Here is a 21833-nt window from a genome sequence, read left to right on the forward strand (position 1 = left end):
TTTACACATATAGAAGAGGTTTCAAGACTTCCAGGAAATCTGTTTGAAAACTATTTACAGTATTAGTATGCAAATTATATACTACATACTAAATGGGAATCTTGCAGCAGAGCACTCTGACTGACATCTCACTATTTGAACTATGGTAGTCCAGTTAAAAAAGCAACACAAAAAGAAAACACAGCTGGATGTAATTGTATGCAAACACATATTTATGATGTTAATGGGGGCATATGAATAAAATGAAATGTTGTCCAGCAAAGGTTTTCCCACAAAGACTCTGTTATTTTAGCAAAATGTTCAAATAATGCAAGCTTTTGTGTCTGTTTCAATTGAAAAAATGTTTGATATTTATTCCTAAAAATTGATGGATGTGGTGTGGCAGCACCAGAGAAACAATAAATCCCATCTCATATCAAGTATCATTTTAATAAATATTTTGAGTTGAGAAGAAAATATGAATTGTGGCCCCAATTATATTAGGTAATTCCAGTACTATAATTTAAATCAAATTGTAAGAATGGTATTGTATAGTGGTAGTGACATATATCTTCAACTCCTATTGTTACCCCAGATTGTCAGAGTAGTGATATACCCTTTAGCTGCCTCAACTTTTGCACTGAAGCTTTGAGACACTTCCCTGCCTGTACCTTCCTGCCTCTGCTCTCCCATTGGCTTCCCTTTAGTCACACCATAGTCCAGTTTCTGCCCTCACAGCCTCTTGTGTGTTCCACTACTGAAGTATGCCACAGCAGTTTTACTTCAGCATGAGAGGTTTTAAACAGCCAGGTGTCAGTAAGAATCCACTAGATGCTGTAGAAGGTCAGTACTGTATTGGGTCTCTTTCCAACCATCAAAAGTTTTGCCCTTGTTTCATTCCTAAAAATCTCCCAGAATTTCTTATGGGGTCCCTTGCATCAATCTGCACAGCTCTGGCATGTAAGTCACCTGGGCAAGGTGCTAGATCTGTTCATACCAATTTACTGCTGCTGGACTTGAAATCTTCAAAAATAAGAGTCTTTGGATAAGGTTTATGCCTTTTTTTTTTTTTCCCCCCTTTTTTTTCTCCCCTCTCCATTTTTAGGACATGCTTTTAACAAACCATAACTGAAAACTAAACAACAGTTTGTGCCTTATGTAAGTGTGCCTGCTATTCCAATGATTGCATTCAAGGGCTGTAGATACTGTTAAAAGCCCATGTCTTCTTCACTGACAGCTGCTGCCATAATCCTAAAGTAGACATATTGTTTCCTTTTTAACTTTATATCTCAGTATCCTGCCCTGTGAAATTGCTCTCTGCCTTTAAATTGACCATCATTGGACTTGGTGATCTTCTAACCGAAACTGTTCTATGATTCTATGATCATGCAGAATTTTGTATTTTTTCAACATCTCATTGTCTTTGAGAGTTACAAGGTATTCTGAGTTAAGAAACTACCATTTTTGTTCACAAGCACAAAGTGTACCCTCCCAAATCTATCTCAATAGGTATGTCAGATGTAGTCTTGCGAATATTATCTAAGTGCCTATTTTTATTCTCAGTGATAAGGAACTGTTTATGCTGCAAATATAACATGGTCAAAGACATATTAATGTATTACTTTAAAATAAAATCAGTCTGTTATTTAAAGTATTTTCCAGAGACAAAGTGCTGTCGACCTGTTTAGTGAAATGGATTTGTTTCTTGGCTCTGCCTATATAAGGAATGTTTAAAATTTTTGTCTGTGAGGATTTACAGCCACATCAAGCATTTTACATTATGATAAGAACACAAAGCTTGCATCATTAGTGTGTGAATAAGTCCAGCTTGGTTGTTTGACACGTAAATTCTACATCTAGCTACTTCCATTAAAAAAACCCCAACAACCTACTTTCACTAAAAATCTGCTCCTGCTAGTGAGCAGATTTTGTACTTCCCACTCTCAGTGGCAGATATAATCCCTTTAAAATCAATAGATGAAACTCACCTGAGAGCATAACACTTATTATGAGTTGTTTCCAGCAATGGATAAAGAACAGATTTTTGCATAGAGTTTGTACTTAGAGGGAAGTGACAAAGGAAGATGAATTAGGAGAAACTAGAGGACTTGTGTCCTTTGGGATGCTACAAAGTTGTGAGAATGAGTCTTTGAAGGCCAAATCAGTTACATTGACAATCATTCTGTTTAGACTACCAGCCTTCTGGTTAGGCTGCTGAAGCTTGTTTTGTTTTCTTTTCTGAGAAAACAAATTCCATTTTGGCACATTTTAAAAATTTTTTTCTTAAAAAAAAAGATCGTCACTAAATAAGTGACCCAAAACCAAATGCTCCTGAAGGCAGCCTGGGATTCACAGCTGAGGTGGGTATTGCACAATTCTATTTATTCTGTCTCTTTAGGTCAACCATGCTTCTTAGAGGGATAGCTAGAATGCACATTGTATGGCTTCCTTGACAAAAAAAAAAAAAAAAAAAGGCAGAAATATATGATTTGTTTCTGTTATCTTGAGAATTTATTTTATTTCAAATTCATGACGTCATGAGCTCTAAGCGTGTGGTCTTCACTGTCTCACTCCAACATTCCCAAATACTGCCAATAGCAGTTGAATTTGAATTAATACCTGTCTGTGCTGCAAGTGTGTCTTATAATATGCATTTGGATATTTTCTGCTCCTCTGTACCTTGCTTTCAGTACTTTCAGCATACAGACATACAGTAAAACTTGCCCTAAAAACCATCATAAGGTCCAGCAAGCAAGGCTGAATAGCAAAAGAGTCTCTCTTACCATAGTCCAGACAAAATGGTACTTGAGATGCTTCCTTAGAGTATATATTATTTAGGTTTTAGGGACTATTTCAGAAGGACATAAAGCTATTATGTGCCTCTGGTTATTTATGTTCTTAGCCCTACAAACTGAAGAGGAGTATCTCAATGAAAATAATATGGAGTTCCTCCACAGATTTTATCCTTGTCCTTTTCTTTCTTTTCTTTTAATAGCCTGGATGTGTAAACACTACTGAAGTGGATATAAAAAAGTCTTCGAGAATGAGAAATCCACATAAAACAAGAAAGGTAAGTACTGTTATATCAAAAGCAGGAGGTGGAGGTAATTTATAGCATGAAGTTCCATAGTTTCTTAAAATAATTTCTTCTTACAGCTGCAAAGAACAAATACATGAATGTATGTTATTATTTCATAAGCTCTTAAATGAATTAGTATTAAAAACATTGCTAATACTATGTAAATGCTATCACGTAAGAAAGGCTTTGGAGAAATACACAGAGCATATGAAAACAAAATTCATTTTTGCGTCCTTTATTCATGTTGTTTAGTAGTTTGAATAAAGCATGTTAAAAAGTTTCTGTCAGTACTTAAGGAGAAATAAATTTAAAATGTAGTGTAAACTATAACAGCAGTTCTTCTTGTGCTGGTCTTAATGAAAAGGTTGTCTCCATGCCCCAAATGGATGACCAGAAATTGTGGAGGTAATTAACTTCATCTAAACTAGGATCCAGACATGAACAGTGCAAGTTCTTTAGGGATGTATAGATGAATTGGAACAACACTTTCTTTCAAATCCCTTGTACCATAATAATGTAGATTGACTCCAACTTTGGAGCACTTTGAGATATATTTTTGTGTCACCCATGGAAAAATATGTTTTAAAAAGGAAAGCGGATTTACTGAAAGTTTTAGCTTAGGTTATTTACGGCAATGAAAGGTCCAGATTAGTGTAATTTACCAAGCAGTAATTGCAAATCTGGGAGTCATCCAAATAACTCAGTGTGATAGTCTACCTTTCAGGATGCTGACTCTTGTTTTCCTACCAGTCCTCTCCACTTACTATAATAGCTGCCTTTCAGTGTCATCGCCTCTTTTTACCATGCTGTTAATACAGAGACATAATACAATTAGATCCTGTGTTCTATGACATTATGAAATTGTGGGGTTTGTGAGTCTTTATTTTACACCATGGTGCAGAAGCACAGTTCTATCTAAGTGCATGGCTTATTTGTGGTTTCTTTAGAAAAAGATGATCTTGTCTTACTTCTTGAGTATGCTGTACTAAAACATCACAGTTATTCTGGGTATGTGTATAAAACATTGTCTGAAAGCAACTGTCACTGTTCCATATTTTTTACGTAGTCTGTCTATGGCTTACAAAACGACATTCGAAGTCACAGCCCTACCCATACACCAGTACCAGAGACAAAGCCACCCACAGAAGATGAACTACACCAAGAGGTTTGAAAAATGACTACAAACATGTAGTTTTAAATTAAATTCTTAGGAAAGTAGGTATTTAATCAAAAATTATCGTAACTGGGAAGTTGTTCAGAACAGATCTAGCAAATGTTTAGTAAACCTTTTCCTTGTTTCAAGGTATATGGATTTAGGTATGTAACTTCTATTGAAACTAATGAGACAAAACCTGATATTTTTTGTATCTTGCATTAAACAATTAAAGGCAATTAGCAGCCGGCCAGTTAGTGGGTTCTTTGCATAGCTAAGCCCCTTAGCTCCTTTAGCAGCAGACAGCTTGCCCTTCCTTTCAGCACTGATTCGGGATTTGTGGGTATACTTACCTCTCTGTGTATGGACATATGGGTTCACACATTTATCTACTGTGAATGCTTCATTAATCTTTCCTGAAGTGTTAAAACTGGGAGAAGGGAAATGTCCAAAGAATCAGTAGTTCTCTACAAAAATCTAAAAAAAGGCTAATTGGATTTCTGTTGATGAACCTGTAGGGAAAATGTTATATCAGGTCCTTTTTTTGTGTCTGTATGATCTTTCCTCTTTTATGAGAAATTCCATTTATTTTAGAACTACAGTGGTGAAAAGTTGTTTTAACTCATACATATTTCTGTTCTGTGCCCTAGGATAAATTAAGGTTAAATTACAGCTCTAATGAAAAAGTTATAGAAATAGAGTCAAGCAATGAATTACTCATAAAACTCTTCGCCTTCCTTTCTTGCAGATTAAGCACTGGCAAATGCAATTAGACAGACACAGATTAAAAATGTCAAAAGTTGCAGAGAGGTAAGCATATTGTCACATCATCTGCTTTTTCAATTAGACTGATAACTATTGGGAAAATGTCAGCATGAAATAACTTCAAAGAAAGAGAGACAAGGGAGCTCAGGTGTCGTAGAAATAACTAATGAGAGTTTACTTTAAGTGGGAGGTATGAAGTTCTTTTATTGATAAAAGATGGCCCAGATATTCCATGATACATTTCTGATAAACCAAAGAGTCAATGAAAGAGCCTCTGACCAAGTGGTCACAAGTTTCACCTTGCATTGGCAGGTGGGCTAAATGGAAATAGGTCTGTGGTTACTGTTTTGATATTTCAAAAGGGCAATCACTGATAAGGCAAGTGATCAGCAGAGCTGGCTGGGTGAGGAGCTCAATGCTTGAACAAAGAGAGTCTGAGTTTACTTCAGGTCAGAAGATGTAAAACTAATAGGAATTTTTCTAATATATAAGAAATAAATAAGACCAAAATCTGTCAGGAAGGGGCTAGAAAACAAATAAAACAAAAAGCCTCTTGGGAAGACTAGCTATAGCTTAGACAGAGAAAGAGGTGGAGAAAAGGAATGTTCTGTCTTTCACATCAGATACAGAGATAGTGAAAATTCCAGAAAATTGAGCTGCATAAGACTTAGTAAAGGAAACTAAGCCAAATACAAATGGTTCTTGATCCTCTTATACACATTTGTGCATGTGTGTCTACTTATATACATGTATGTATGCATACACATACAAATACATATAAATATGTATTTATAAAGAGAACAGGTTAAGAACTTGTGTTTGCTGAACAGTAAAAATACAATACAGACTAAATATAAATAAGAATGAAAAGAAAGGATATTTGTCCTCACTGGTCAAAAATTTTTCAATAATTATGAAGCCAAAGGAAAAGGAAAGCAGGAATAAGGACATAGGATATGTAAATTACCAGAATACAAGCAAAGTTTTTAATGTGTTTAACTAAGCCAGACCAATTCATGAACACTGAAGAATTTGGAAAAAATGTTAGGATTTTTTTGGAAAGCTATAAACTTGGGAGTAGTGCCATTTGATTAGGAAATAATAAAAATATTAACTGTATTTAAGAGAGTAAAAAAGGAGTCCTAGCAGCTGCAGGGCCAATAAATATGACCTGAATAGTATGCACAGTTTTAGAACAGATTTTAAAGGAATGGATAATTAAAACCATAGGGGTATAAAACATGTTCCTTTATGAAAGCAAAAGTGCATGGAAGAGGTTGCTTAATTTAATTTATCAGTGCCTAAAGAAGCCCTAAAAGGATCTATGTGGAAGTATTAGGGAAGTTTATAGTTTATTTTATTTCAGCTCTTGATAAGACCTTAGCCACTCTTCCTTCTTCAGGGGTCCACTTTTAAGAGGCTTGAGCAAACCGATTTTAGCCTGAGCTTGTAACTGACTTCTGAGTGTGTGCACACCTAGTTACCATGGTTCAGTTGATGCAAGGCAACTTGGTTAGCTGGGGTGACCTGATCAGGTTTCCTCATCTCCTGACATGACAATGATGCTTTTGTTTTCCTAGTCTATTAGCTTATACAGAGCAGTATTTGGAATATGATCCTTTTCTTGTGCCCCCTGATCCCTCAAACCCTTGGATATCAGATGACACCACTTTCTGGGAACTGGAGGCAAGGTATGTGATTTTATTTCTTCTTTTGAGGCAAGAGCGTATAACAGGCTTTTCTTGAAATGTAAAGATTTCAGACAAAGGTATTGCAGGAAAATACTGAGGCAGAAGGGCAATTCAGTATCCTTTTGGTCTTTCCATCTTTACAGTTTCATAAAATGGAAAGAGCTAGCTATTAATAAATCTGTGTAAAATTACACTAACCAGTTTTCAGGGTTCCAGTGTGGGGGAAAAAGACACCTTGTATAATCTGACAACATTTCCTAGTTGGAAGCTCTTATTCTTCTGTGTCAATGCATGTGTATTACCTTCATCCTGTGTGAATACTAACAGCCTGATTGCTCATCTCTGAACACTGCAAAGATGTGATCAATCTGGAAGGTGAGAAAGCTGAACATTAGGACTTAGTCTAAATACCGCAGTATTGCTGATTGTGGGTTCTATTGGTTTTTATTCTATAGCAAAGAGCCGGGACAGCAGAGGGTGAAAAGATGGGGATTTGGCATGGATGAAGCTTTGAAAGACCCCGTGGGAAGAGAGCAGTTTCTCAAATTCCTGGAGTCAGAATTCAGTTCAGAAAATTTAAGGTAAATGAGAGGGACTTTATTTTTTAATACCTTGTAAGATACACTGTGGGGTTGGGCTTTTTTATTTGTTTGTTTGTTTTTGTTTGATACCTGCCTTTTCATTTTTTGACCCCTTCAAAAATTTTCTTGTGTCTTACGTTTCAGAAACTGTTCGTGCAGATTGCTGCCTGCTTCCATATTCAGGCTGAGGGAAAGATCGATATAGTTAGCAGAGACTTACATGAAGCATATTTTCCCATTCACGTCCAACTTTTGGACAAACTACCCATGCAAGAGCTTTTGTCTCAGCTCATTTTATTAAACAGGTTTTAAACACTGACCCATTCAAAACCTATTCAGTATCTTTTATTAAGTCTGATATTATGTGAAAAGTAAACTTAAAAAAGGGAACTTGTTAAGAAATAAATAAAGGATTTAAAAGTAAAATTCACAGACTTTCACTGTTGGTCAGGTTTCTGGGGATCATTGGTCTTGAAAATCTCCACCAAGATTATAGTACTCGTAGATCTGACACAACAGAAGTAGTGTGACAGCTAGCTCTCAAATTCCTCACTAAGTGCAAAATGGAAAGGTGCTGCTAGTGTATGAAGCTTAAATATTTTTTAAAGTATGTATACAGAATTGTTTTTAAAGGATAACAATTATTTGATTTTAAAAACTGATAGTCCACCCATTGGCTAACAGCATGTTTTGTTATTGCTATTCTAAGGAAGTCATATTTTGGTACGAATTATTTCAGAGGGATTAATAACAGCCTTTTTATAGATAAGACTAACTGTACATAGTACAAAAGTATGTGCAACATATTTTTCTTTTTATTCCTCCTTCTTGTAGATGTCATCTGTATCATTTCCCATTCACCAATAGCATAAGCACTATAAAATCATATTAACGTATATTCTAGAACTCAGAAAAATCCTGAACTACTTTTTTCCATCCCAGTTCTCACTCCAAAGTGGTGCAGCATAAGCATTCATACTAGATTTATATTTACATATCATCATACAAGAGGTATTTAGCATTTTGTGGTGTTGATTCATAAATGCTGAGTAACTGCACAGACCTCCTTGTTAATTTATGTTTGTCAGCAGAATAATTGGAGATGGACTTCTCTAAGCTGCTGACCATGCTCGTATTCAAACTTTGAATTTTACATCACGAATATACGTTAGATACTCTAGACCTTATGATATTTTCCAGCTGATTTGTTTGCTGTTGTCCCCATGGAAGTATTGCTTGACCTGTGTGTGTATGTTAATAACTTCTTTAGTGCCAGATACAGATTTTTTTTAATCAAAAAAATTCAAGTGGTAAAATGAAATTTTTAAAATCAGAATAGTACCAAGAAAAAGAAAGGTAATTTTTTTATTCAAAGAGCATCCTAGTAATTCCTTATGCAGAGCAGCTGTTCAAACATGAGCCTATCCAGCCCAGTGTGTGCTGCATTTTCTATGCTTTTCTGTGATTAATTTGTCTCTCTGCCAGCTAGGCTGTTACCCGCATAATCGCTAGCCTGCTCTTCTAATCCTATTCACAACACTAACCACAGGCAAACTGCAAGTGACTGATCCGGAAAAATTCCCTAGAGAAATTTGTTCAGAGCTGATTCCTTTACATGCCATCTACTCTTCTGTCTCTCTCTAGATTCTTATATTTGCATTATAAAATTTAATACATGAGCAACGGTGAATATGAGCTTAAGGGCTGTCTCTGGGAAGGATCAGGCAGGGGATCAAACTTGCACTGGAAAGGTGCTTTCTGTGATGATTAGCTGAAGGAAAACTGTCTCACAAGCTCAGAATTATGTTTATGAATTCTCAAACTGTAGGGAAATCAATCCACTGTCAGGCTCACGTAGTAAAGTGAGGTTAGAAAGTGTGAATTTGTAAAGCTTGCTGTGTACGGGAGTCAAAATGTTATAGAACTCAGTAAAAGAAATGAAAAGCTTGATGGTTTCAAGCATTACTGATGAATGAATATTAAATTTAAGAGACCACCAATTTCTGTGCTCACCTGTTAACCCCACTGGGGCAATTTGGTTTTGGGCGTGTTTTTTTTGGATTTGACAGCCACCTTGAGAAAAGATTTATTTCCATCCACACCTTCCCACTGCAACAGTGAACTCAAGTCAGTAGCTGGCTCTTGTTCTTTTACAGATCTAATCACGATAAAATTTACAACAAGCACCATCAAACCTAGATAGGGTTTGGGACAGACAGCTGGGACCCTGGATTCAAGCTGCCAAGCACAGTACACAGGATACAGCAGGGGACTGCTAACACTACAGGGAGATTCAGTATTAGTTGATAACTCGCTTTGGTGAAAGAAGTACTAAAAACGTGAAAAGTCTATCAGGTACAGGTTTCTATTCAAGTGTGATTACCTTATGTAGCTAAAAGTCCCAGTGTAACTGTTTCTTAACTTGGACTGAGAGCATCTAAGCTGCCTGAGAATCTCATTCTTAGTGGATACAGAGCTCATCTTAAGAAACAGAACAGGGATGAAGAAACTTGAGCCATGAGTTAAAACTAAGAACTGTGCAATGATTAGAAACACAAACAGGTTTCACCTTCTTACTCTGTATCTCTGTGCTTGCTTTTTTTTTTTTTTTTTTTCCCTGTAAATTTGGTTTAATAGCATTTCACTCTCTAAAGGGGTGTTGTAAAGCATAGCAAAGGAATGAAACTCTCTAAGCAGTTCTGTCAGTGCGGTAGCTTCATTACAGGTGATTGCAGATTGCTAACACCCAGCTTGGATTCTGCATTCTCCCAAGGCAGGCTATGACTGTAATCTCTTGTTACCATACAGATTTTTTGGAGGGATCGCTTTGCATGCTGCTCACTACACAGAACAAATAGCTAAAGTAACATATAATTTGGATAATAGATTTATAAAATTCCCACTGCCTGTTAGAAAAATGGTGACCATTGTTTAAAATTCACAAGACTGAAATTTGAGCATGATCCAGTACTGCTGAGCTTGGTCACAAGGCTGTCCGAGCACATAAAAAGGACTTTTCAAACAGAGTGAGATAGTGAAATGAATCTTACTGCAATGTGGCACCTGGAGACCTAATTTCTTTCAGCCCTGCAGAAAATCCCCATTCCTCTCCATATCCTTCCTTTGTCTATAGTGCTGCAGAATTCTTTGGAAAGTTAATATTCATATGCTGACTGTATGTTTGCTCCCAAGTGGTGGTTTTGTAGGAATTGCAGCCTGTAGAGATCTAAATGATTTCAGGCCTGCCAGCCTGAAAGCCTGTCCAAGTCATTATGTAGTATTGCAGTAGGTGTGACCTCCCAAGGCAGTACAAACTCTGCAAAAGCCTTCTGGATTAGTAAATGAAGAGTGATGACAGGACGTCTGCTGTGATGCACAAAAGAAAAACCTGCTGGACCCTTTGCCCCTTCTTTTGATCCCCATTTGTTAGCTTCCATAATGTGATAGCAAATAGGAAAAGGGGCTTTGAGTTCTGGCTGTCCAGAAAAAGAAGAGAGGGACAGAGGAGTTAGCTAGATTTAGATATTTTCTCTCGATAAATTTTCTCTGACCGTCGTCCTGCAAGCTGAGATTTAGTGAAGCTTTCATTTTGGACTCATGCATTTAAGTTGTAGAAATATTCTGTACTGGAGATAGAGGTTCAATTATGTCCTGTAGAAAAAAAAAAAATAAAACCCCACATATACACTACTAAAAATTTGCAGTGTTGCCTGCGAGCTCTTTCAGCCATAGTGCTTAATTTTATGTTTAACTTACTTCAGTGGTTCTGGTTATTCTTTCAATAACACCACAAAGTGGTTTTACTGAAGAAAAAGGAGAATGGTACAAGAGGTTAAATTTCCTTTTGAATCCAGCCTGTTTCACTTTTTTTTTGTTTGTTTTTTAATACTGATTGCCACTTTTGATGACTTTAAATGCAAGACATTTCTGTCTTCACTGATAGTGGAGCAAAGAGTTCTTCAGGTTACAATGTATGAAGATTAATTGTCCTCAATGTCTGTCCTGCAGGTCTGAAGAGAAGTGCTGGTAATGACACTTTCACACACAGTATGGGCACTGGTGATGTTTGTCCTTTACACTGTTTCTTATGAGACCCTGGTTTTGGTGCTAATAACGACCAAAATTTAATCCTCAAGGATGAAATCGCCTGTGCTTTATTTCTCATTCAGACTCAAGCTTATAGACCCAGCAATGTTGCCATTTCTGCAGATCAGATGAGAAGGAATGAACTGATTGCAAGATTTAATGGTTTTCTCTGTCATTTACTTGAAGAGCTTCAGCACAACTGTGTCTTGAAGCTTGAAGTCATACTTGGCAAGAAGGTGGACTCTAGGAATCAGAGGGTAGTCTTTCCTGCCCCTAGAAAAATGTTTGATTTTCCTCATGGAGTTTATTAAGGTTTTTGCTTGCTTTTGCTGAAAATGCTGAAAGGTCTGTCCTCTGGCCTGTTGTGATACATACACTGGGTGCAAAGCCTGCATAATTCCCACTTCACTGTCTCCACAGTACCTAAACCTCACACATTTTGTGGAGAATCACTGCAGCCTTTCTCTCACTCTGTGTTCCTATGTGCTAAATTTAACTGATTAGCTTGATCTGGGATCTGCTGATGGCTGCATCTGACATTTAGGTCAGTTAATGGGACAGAAGCCATGTTGCAGCTGTGCTATTTATCTGGCAAGGCCACCCTCACTTTGAAAATAATCCAGCTGGAGGACGTAATCCCCAGATGTCTTGCAACATGTGTCTTACTATGTCATGTGGCTGGATGTACGACTATCATATGCTATACGCTCTCACTCAGCTGTATGCCTGGTGTGTGACCCGGTGTGTGGCAGCCCAGATGCTGGGGCAGAAGACAGCAGTGAGGTTTACGCCCAGCTACTCAGGTCTCTGTTCAAACAGTACCAAGCATCTTCTTGAGATGTTCTCCATGGCAAAAGCAAACCTCCACCAACAGGAGGTAGAGTTTCATCCAAGGGTGACTGAGCTCTAGTTCATTCCATGAAGTAACACTAAGTCTGTGTACATCACTGTCCAGAAAATGCAGTTGTGTTCCCCCTCTCCTCTCATCTACCATTGCACATATTTACTGTGGAACACTGCTGCTGTTCCCTACAGGAGAATTCCCTTGCTCTGGTCACAGTTCATGAGGCAGAGAGCTATAAAAGGGGACAGAGAGCTTTTTTGATTTGATGCCCTGTGCTGCGGTCTTGCAGACTCCATTTCAATTTCATCTGTGATATTGGTTGCCATGGGATATTCAGAAAAGTTATTTTTGAAAATGCAAGAGTTGGCAGCCTTATTTTTGGCATTCCCTAACTTTGCATATTTGACTTTAACTCTGTGGGAGCAAGGCAGTAAGATCTTGAAGGATCAGGAAGTATATTCAAATGTCAAAATGTGTGTTGACTCTGAAGTAAGGACCCTAGACATAACATTTCACAAAATTCAGCATATTCTTCCCACTTTTAGAGAGGTTTCTATATTTAGAACCTAACATTTTCAATAAGGTTTTTAAATGCCAATGTTAGAAGGGTAAAATAAAATTAATCTGTCAAAGAGACGGTGTTCAGCCTGTAAGGATGTGTCTATACAACCTGCCTATTCTATGCTGAAAGCTGAATGTTTCTTCAAAGAAGTTAAATTTATCTCCCATCTATTTCCCTGTAATTGAGTATAACCTACTATATGGAAACAGTTTACTTGCAAAAGAAAATAACATCCTAAGGCATGTTTGTGGTGACTTCCAGAAGTATTGGCAGTGATATAATGGAAGAAACAAGAATGTGGCAGCTTGAGCTACATCCTCAGGATGTCTGCAGGGTGATAGAAAATGTGTGTTTACAAAGAACATCCTTCCCTTTCATTTTTCTGTTCCTTACCTGACTTTGATACACATGAATAATCAGTCAGTCCCAGAAGATGCATTTGAAGGGATTAGTACTGCAGGATATACACTTTTAAATGCAAATATCAAAAGCAGCTTAAGGAAACCAAAGTAGGTTGCCCAAATTTGACAGAGTGAACTGAATTAGAGTTTGTGAGCTGTGCAATTTTTAAACTTGAGTTATGAGGACTCTATTCGCACTGCGTTGCCATCAGATTCTCAGGATAGGTCCCGAGGCTCTATGCAGATCTATCTTCAATTCACATTGCCGTTCATAGAGATAAGTGGTGCTACTCAGGATTTTTGAAACTGAAGTTCTTCTGTAGGCACAGACTCCCTTTGTGACCTTGGAGAAACCACTGTACATTATTCCATTATTAATATATTTGCAAAACTGGGACAATATTACTTCTCTGTCTCTTGGAGAATCTTAAGGTATCAATAGACAGAAAGATTGTGCTTAGATAATATGGAAATTGAAGGATGTAGAAATACCTAAAATAGTCACCTCAGTGGAGTGAAGCTGACCATAATGACTTGTGAGTGATAAGCACGGGCTCCTTCCACCTGTGCTACGAAAGAGTTTCAAAACAGGACTATGAAGGACTAACTGCTTCCTGGAAGGTAAACCATCTCAAGTGAAGAATGTCTTACAGGAGGAATACTGTAAGGTTTTCTTTGCTATGCTTTACTGTCCTCTCCCAAAAGCTGTTGCAATAACTATATTAGAATTTGGATTGAGGGTGGTATCATTTTGCTTTCTTGGGGAATCTGAGTACAGTTCCACTGCTCCTCTCCCCTATCCCATCCTTGTTTAACTAAGCTAACAGAACTCAGTTTGATCTCACAGTGTAAGCAGGCTGGAACCACATTTTAAAGATGCACCCAAATTATTTGTCAGCCTTGTAAAATCCAACTTATTTCACAGTTAACTCACTTCAAGGTTCAGCTTATCTGTTTCATAGGATCAGCTGTGTCAAAACAATAATGAAAAGTTGCAATGGTAAGTATTGCATATTTAACAGAGTCGAACTTCAGCTGAGCTCTCAGGAGGGGGAGAACTAAATGGTCTTCACCATGTCTAAGCATGGGATCCTAGTTAAATTTAGAATTACATTGTGCAGTGAGAGAGCCTGAACACCCATAGAAGAAATAATGATAAAGCAATCATTATAGCAAATGAAAAGTGATTATCAAAGCTTATAACTAGCTAGCTGTAATCACAAAGTGCTCAAGACCTTTTTAGTGATCCTGCTCCAGAATGAGTGAGAAGGATACAATGAACTGGCCTGCATTGTATGTGGCTGCTCAATGTTGGTTTGCTCAGAAGCAGAAAAGAAGAGAGAACATTCAACATTCTAGTAGAAATATGCACAGAAATGCCATGCTGAAGAAAGAAATCAAATCATAGCGAGCAAAACAAATGCTTTTCCAGTTTATACATGATTTTTGGAGTAATAGTAACAAAATTACAGTTACACAGTTTATAGTTTAGCAGGGCTCAGAAAGAGTCATGTAGGTAGCAAGAACGTAAGTTCTTATTAGATTTTGAAGGAATGTCAAAAAGCAATAGGTTTATAAGTGATATATAAGCCCTCGTGGTTCAGGTGAAATGAAATCTCAGTTTAATTCCAGTTAAATGGAAACCTTCCTGACCCATCCATAACTAATGAAGGATTTCCCACCTGTCTCATGAAGACGTTTGTCATAATTGCTTCTTAAGGTGGAATGATTGCCTGAGACAGTATATCAGAAAGCTGATCTTAATATAAAATCACAGATTTTTCCTATTTTGCATGTTTTAGGTGAAAACTTCAGTTGCTCAATTTTTTTTAAGAGAAAGAAGAATGTAAGCACTTCATTAATGATTTTACTGAATTGGAAGTCAAGATGCTATATTGTGCCATAGGTTCTGGTTAGCAGTGGAAGACCTGAAGAAGAGGCCTATCCGTGAAGTTCCTGCTCGTGTCCAAGAAATCTGGCAAGAATTTCTTGCTCCAGGTGCACCCAGCGCTATCAATCTAGATTCAAAAAGTTATGACAAAACCACGCAGAATGTGAAGGACCCTGGAAGATACACATTTGAAGATGCTCAGGTCAGTTTGCAATCCCGTTTAGGGACATTTGAAATATAATACTGGCTAGTGAAATCTATATACAAAAAATAAGATCTATTTGGGAATTAAATGGTAATGCTCTGTTTCCTAAGATGACATTTTGGCAATGCAATTGGGTAACATTCTTTCATGAGGCCTATGAACTACTGAAGCTCTTCATGAAACTTCTGTGCCTGGTACAGAGTCTTCAAGTGGACTTCAAATAGAGCAAAGCATGTAGTGTAGTGAAACTTATATTTTCATGTTCCTGTTTTCTTAATTTTTTTATTCAGTTACATTAAAAGAAAATCTCCCCCCCCTCATTGATTTCTAGTTCTCAAGATCTGTCTATGAAAGACTTCCCTTGATACAGACTCAATGTCTATTCTCTCAATGCATGTCCAAAAGTATTGTTATCCCTGACAGGATTCACAGGTTCCCATCATGGAAAGAGTATGACCCATGTGAGAAATAACATTTTGTAACAGCTTGTGCAGGAGTATCATATTTCACAGATGTTTTTTATTCTATACCTTATTAAACTACTACCTACAAAATACTGGGCAGAGATCCTAAAGGTCTGCTCTTCAATAATCAGGGTTACGCAGTAAAGAACAGTCTGTAAATGTCTTATTGGGGATTTGGGAGTCTGATTTAGTCACAATTTGAATACCATCATCAAAAGATACTTTCATCCAGATCTAGATTTGTGAAAACACTTTTAGTTTTGAGATTGGAAGTAAAAGTTAAAAACCCGAAGTGGTAAAAGTTAAAAAACCAAAGTGGTAAAATACAAATCTCGGCTTTCCTCAGAAGAAAAAAACAAGTACTTCTGTATTAAATGCGACACTTCATGTGACTTAGTATGTCATCTTTGCAGATGCTTCTGAGAAAAACAATACAAAAGAATTGGATTCATAGTAAAAATAGCAGAACCAGTACCATCCTCTCTTTTTCATCAGCAGCCCCGTGATGAAAATTTAATTATTAATGTAAAGTGAAATGGTGTCAAAAGGAGAGATTAGATCGTATCCCGGCAGAATTTCCTACAGCTTGATTATTAGGTCATCATCTTGGGAGTCAGGAGATGCTGCTGCAAGTCCCACAAAGGAGAGAAGGGAATTGAATCAGGGCTTTCTTCTTTTTGGGAAAGTTCCTCTGCCCTAAATAGGAGGGGGAAAAATTCTACCACCTTTTCATTTTGATATTATGAGAATAGCAACCTATGATGCAACAATAAAGTTTACATTAAATGCATTATCATAAGTACTGTTTTGAAGTACTGTACATTAAGCCAAACACACAGTTTTTGCTTGTGTCTGCTGACCCCCTGGAGATTTAGGAGCAGCTTATAGCAAAGACATAAGTTACACAAATAATCTAGCAAGACTAAAGGTTTTTAAAAAATATGTCTTTGCAGTTGAGTCACTAAAGGACTAAAGGACAATTAAACTCCTTGCCAGTATCCTTTTTTTTAAAAAAAATAGGTGTAAAATTTCAACACCATTTTACTTCCACATCTCTCTTCTCTCCTCCCCACCCCCCTTCATTTACGAAAGACGTATTCAGTCTTTATGTAAGCAGAACTTTTTCTCCTGTCAGACCTCTGCTTATTTGATCCAGTTCAGCACACAACTTAAACCTGGAAGCCTCCATTTCTCTGGGAAAAGGGGGCTGTGTTCTGACTTTACAGATTGCCCCACCTGAAGTGGCAGGGTTTTGTCAGGAGTAGGGCTCTGCCTCTGCAACAGGCTCTCTCTGCCTCTGCTACAGGCTCTTTATGGTCTGCCAGTTGGGAAAGAGACCACTTATAAGCCATTCTGGTAGTCAGCAGGTCATTTAATTGTGGTTAAAAATATTTTGAAAAGCATTTCTGGTCTTGAAAGGTGGCACCACAGAACTCCATGTCAAATGAGAGTGATATATAAGTAAAAATAGACCAATTGTGCTAAATAACATCCAGCCTCAATACCTGACTAATGTGTACATTAACAATACTAATACAGCCTAATTTGTTCTTGCTTTTACAGGGTTGTTTTTTGCATAGAAATAACATTTTGATGCCCATGACCATTGACATGTACAACGGGAGCAGAGTCCTTTCTGCTCTCTGTTGACTGCATTGGCTGCTTTCATAGATACTGAGTGGAATAAAAACTCCCCAAATGAACCACCCTAAATTCTGAATATACACCAGAGTTTCTCTGCTTAGTGCAAGAACTACAATGAAAGGCACTTACAATAATTTCTAGAGTTTCTAATATGACAAGAATTAAAAGCTAGCTTTAATTATGCCTTGCCATAATTTTCAAGCAAAGTGATTTGTTGGGTTTTTTTTTTTTTTCTATACACTAATTTTATGCAGTACCAAGCTGAGAAACAATATTTACTTTACAGTTTATTTGCTGTTTCCTGATTGCTGTGCTACAAGTTTCCTATAGCAAAAGGTAGGGTTTGAGTAAAAAATAAACCAAAAATAGCTAACAAAATTCAGTGGATTTTTAAAAAATATTCTTTTGGAGAGTGTTTTCTTTTCCAATTGCATTTTCTGTAGATCTCTTTCCTAAGATTATAACTAGAACTAGAATGATAGAGTCCTATATCATCAATTTTTAGTTTTTAATATTTTACAGAAATGAGAATGCTCCAAAAATAAAAGCTCTATAAATTGCCTGTGTCGTTTGTTTTCTGGATAAGGGTTTCCAAATTTTCATATGCCTCTGAAGAATAAATATCTTGGAAATTAGATTAGCATGGAACTGTTTTTCAATTTGCATATGTATCTTCCTTTTTGTATAGTCAGCTGGATAGCAGACTAAACATCTGTCAAAGGATGTTTTCGAGAGTAGCTGGGGGATATCTTCCCTAACTTCAGCACTTATTTGTGGTGCTGAACTAGAAATATAGTACCTTTTCCCAGCCTATGAAGTCAGAAAAGCATCTCCAGAAACTAATTCAGAAAATGTGATGAGGAAGGATCCACAGCTCCTGATTTAGTCACTTAGCTAAACTGACTAATGTAAGGGGGGTTTGAAACTGGCCTTAAGCTAGGATTCAATTGTAAATTGTTAGAAAAATAATTCTGTAGTGGAAAAAGGGACTATGAATTAAAGAAGGGTGTGTTGTGTTCTTTATCCATAACAAATAGGTGGCATTTCTGCTTTAAGAATAGAGAGCATTTCAGCCTTAGCTTCAGAACTTCAACCTGATATCCCATGAGACTTCCTATTCAAAATAGTGCTAGCTGGTACATGTTCCACAACTAAAACGCATTGACTGCCTCCTATTTTACATATGTGTTCTTTTAGGGGAGTAACAGTGCCTTCTTTTCCTTTCAGGAGCACATTTACAAACTGATGAAAAGTGATTCTTATCCTCGTTTTATACGATCCAGTGCCTACCAGGAGCTGCTACAGGCCAAGAAAAAGGTATTGGTCCATCTTGCCTTTGTCTTGCCACTGTGCAAAGCGGTGGTTATGTTTGCAACAATACTCAGTCTTCTCTCCCCTGTGCCAGTGCAACTGGATATCTGGTAGGTGACCAGCTTGGCGTGTTTGGAGGGTCACATACACACAGGAGTTCAATATACATATATGTGTATATATCCTGCATGCGGGCATGTTTCAATAAGCTAATCTAGCAAAACTTATTTTTATTTTTACATCCCATATTGTACTGTTTTCTCTGTTATGAAGCACCTTAAATTGCAAAGTGCTTTACAATACATTAAAAAAATGAAATAAAATCCCAGAAGAATAGTCTTTCATGTTTGCAAGTCTGCTTATGTAATAATTGTTGTTCTCTTTATTCCACCTATAAAAGCTACAGAATGTGTTTAGAAACAATCTTATCATATGAGTAACTTCTAATTTCAACTATAAATACAGGGGCTTCTTAATTCTCTCTCTTTGCCTATTACTACATGAGTAGTTTTGAGTAGGTTAGGTGTCTGACTTGAAAGACTGATCATGTCACACTTCGGCAAACAGACGTTCATGTCTTGGTATGTAATATTTTCCCAGAAAAGTCCAGATTATGGAATGAGTTCTGAATAGACACAGCCCAGAGTATGCGGAGCAGCTTGTGCAATGCAGATTTATATAATGATAAACAATTTTATTAGTGGGCTCTAAATAGTAATCTCCTAGAATCAGCTGGGAGCCCTGTGCCTTGCAAAATCAGGGCCCTGATCGTTACTGGAACAAGGTGGTTATTAACACCGTAGCATTCTATCGTTTATAATGACAACCTAAAATTATATGAAAGTACTGTGTGATTTTGTTTTTTGTTCAAACATTGATTTCTGAAGATCCAATATAGAGAGATGTTGAAAATACCAGAAAGCTACAACTGTCCGTGTGAAGTCCTTAAGTTTGTGAATGTCAGTTCATTAACACAAGATGTGCACTTCATTATTTCTTTTTATTTTCGATTTTTCTTTTGAATCAAACCAGTTTAATCCCCATGAAAAATTATTTTTGTCAAACACTATCTCTGCTTTGCCCATCCTCTGTTTTGCAGAGTCCCATTACAGCATCATATCCGTGTTTGCTTCCTGATTTATACAAACTTTGTTTTGCAGTCCATTGTTTCATCAGCCCTTCTTTTCTACTCCATTTTTTCTTGCTTTTGTTTTTCCCCTCCTTTTTCTTTTTGTTTCTTTGGTTTTTTTTATTATTTTAAATTTAAGTTGGAAAACACTCTGGATCGTCGAACATCTTTTGAGAAATTCACACGCAATGTGGTAAGTTTGTTGCCTCGGAAGACTAGTAAACCTGATGGGACATCCTTCTCCCCTCCCCCTCACTGATCCCTACTTTCCCTTTTTGCTTTTCTAATCTAACAGTTAAAAGTGTATTCATCACAGTTTGTGAATTTTCCTAGGAATGACAGCTTTATAATGTGCTTTCATTACAACCCCTCCTCCCTGGTCCCTTTCCCACTGACCTCAATAGTCACACACGGAGGAATGGAGCTTTGGGAGCCATGCTTTTTGCATTAGGAAGCATGAAATTATTCACTTTTTTTTTTTTTTTTAATTGTAGTAAAGAATCTGCAAAAATTTGCTTGATGTTGTTCCTTTTTCTGGTGCCTCCCAAAATACTAAATCCAACACAGTTTGAATACATTGGATTTCCGTCCCGTCTCCTTTTTAATTTACTAAAAGAGAGTTTGCCCCATTTTTTTTTTTTAATTGGACACAGGGAAAAATAAACAATAATAATTTCCCCATCTTCCTTAATGTCTATCACAGCTTCTTCAGGACCAAAGAATTCATGCTGATGATGTGCAAGGGTTTGATTGGGCTTTTGTTTTGATAATGGACTACAAGAACAGATTATTTTTTTAATATATGTATAATTTTCAAAAGCTATTTCATGAAGGTAAACAATGAAGGCTGGTAAATTTGCTGTGGACATTCTCTTGCCACCTGCTGAAAGATCCACTGATTTCCTGATATGTGGGATTCTTTTTACTTATCCAGTTTCTTTGGATTTTTTTCTTTTTAATATTGTGTAAGTTCAAACTAAAGCATTCAACGCATTTATTTTTGTAGGGCAGAAACATCCCTATTTTCCCATGCCATAAAAACTGTACACCAACACTGAGGGCGAGCACTAACCTGTTATGAAAAGAGGTAGAAAGATCTTGGATTATACTCAAGTTTGTCTGCATTGTCTGTTGAATTGTGCAGGTGACGCTGCTGTGTGTGTGTGCGTCCGTGGCTTTTTCTGTGACCTGGTTAGTGGAGCTGTGTGCATTGAAATGAAAAATATGAGAGCTTTCAGCAAAGATCATGGTTTTTGTTTTTTAGTTTCTAGGGAAGGAAAAGTAGTTCTCTGAAACTGCCTCCCATATAATGAGGCTCAAGAGTATTTCTTCAAAGTATTTAAAATATATATATACTTTGTAGTAATCAAAAAAAGAAACAAATGCAGTGAAAGAACAAAGTTTTGTGAGGTTGTGGGATTACCTCCCATGTTAAAACAAAACTGTAATTCTTTAACTACTTTCTTATAGGTAAAGGCTTCCTGTAATATGCTTTGAATCCACTGTAATCAGGAAGAAATTTGGATTCAATGGGACAAAGTCAGTAAAGGACAGAAAAAAAGTAAATAAACAGCCACAAAGGAAACTATCCCAATGTTTGAAACAAAAACCCCTATATTTTGCATGGTGGTGTTGCCATAGCATGTTGCAGTGTGATTTGTGTGTTGTCTAAGTAGGTTGATCTATAAAACAACATTGTACATGATAATATTATACATGATAATTACATGCTAATTCCATAGGAAGTTCCATATTAATAAAAGAATCTATGTTAATAAAAGAGAGTGTAGAGAGTAGGTAGTGCCTCTGGGAACTCTGAGAGCCAGGCTATTTTCCCAGTCACAGTGCCTGGCAAGCTGCAATAGCTACGTTTATTCATTGGAGTTTAAGTAGCCCACAGACCAGGAACTGATTATGGAAAGAGTGTGTAAGCAGGTGGACATAAGGAGAGCAATAGCAAACTGCAGACAGATGTGAGGAGAATACACCGCAAAAACGGGAAAAAGTGAAGACAGCCTGGGAGGCACTAAGATGACTTTCCGATAATC

The 21833-nt window shown here is 37.0% G+C and overlaps 1 protein-coding gene across 9 annotated transcripts in view; it reads left to right on the forward strand.

Moving 5' to 3' along the window:
- RGS7 (regulator of G protein signaling 7) overlaps window positions 1-21833 on the forward strand; it is a 263975-nt gene that overhangs the window by 216036 nt on the left and 26106 nt on the right. For 3 of the 9 annotated variants that reach the window (XM_086460952.1, XM_086460956.1, XM_086460953.1), the window contains 8 exons: window positions 2975-3049; window positions 4125-4223; window positions 4960-5021; window positions 6557-6667; window positions 7123-7248; window positions 15048-15234; window positions 18573-18662; window positions 20792-20866. In XM_086460952.1, coding sequence (XP_086317078.1) covers window positions 2975-3049; window positions 4125-4223; window positions 4960-5021; window positions 6557-6667; window positions 7123-7248; window positions 15048-15234; window positions 18573-18662; window positions 20792-20866 — 825 coding nt within the window. Of the gene's footprint in view, window positions 1-2974; window positions 3050-4124; window positions 4224-4959; window positions 5022-6556; window positions 6668-7122; window positions 7249-15047; window positions 15235-18572; window positions 18663-19924; window positions 19979-20791; window positions 20867-21833 lie in introns of those variants that run through there. The other 6 variants (XM_086460951.1, XM_086460954.1, XM_086460949.1 and 3 more) reach the window with 4 other exon arrangements.

The sequence above is a fragment of the Leptosomus discolor genome, chromosome 2 (genome assembly GCF_034619465.1).
Source record: "Leptosomus discolor isolate bLepDis1 chromosome 2, bLepDis1.hap2, whole genome shotgun sequence".
Lineage (NCBI taxonomy): Eukaryota > Metazoa > Chordata > Aves > Leptosomiformes > Leptosomidae > Leptosomus > Leptosomus discolor.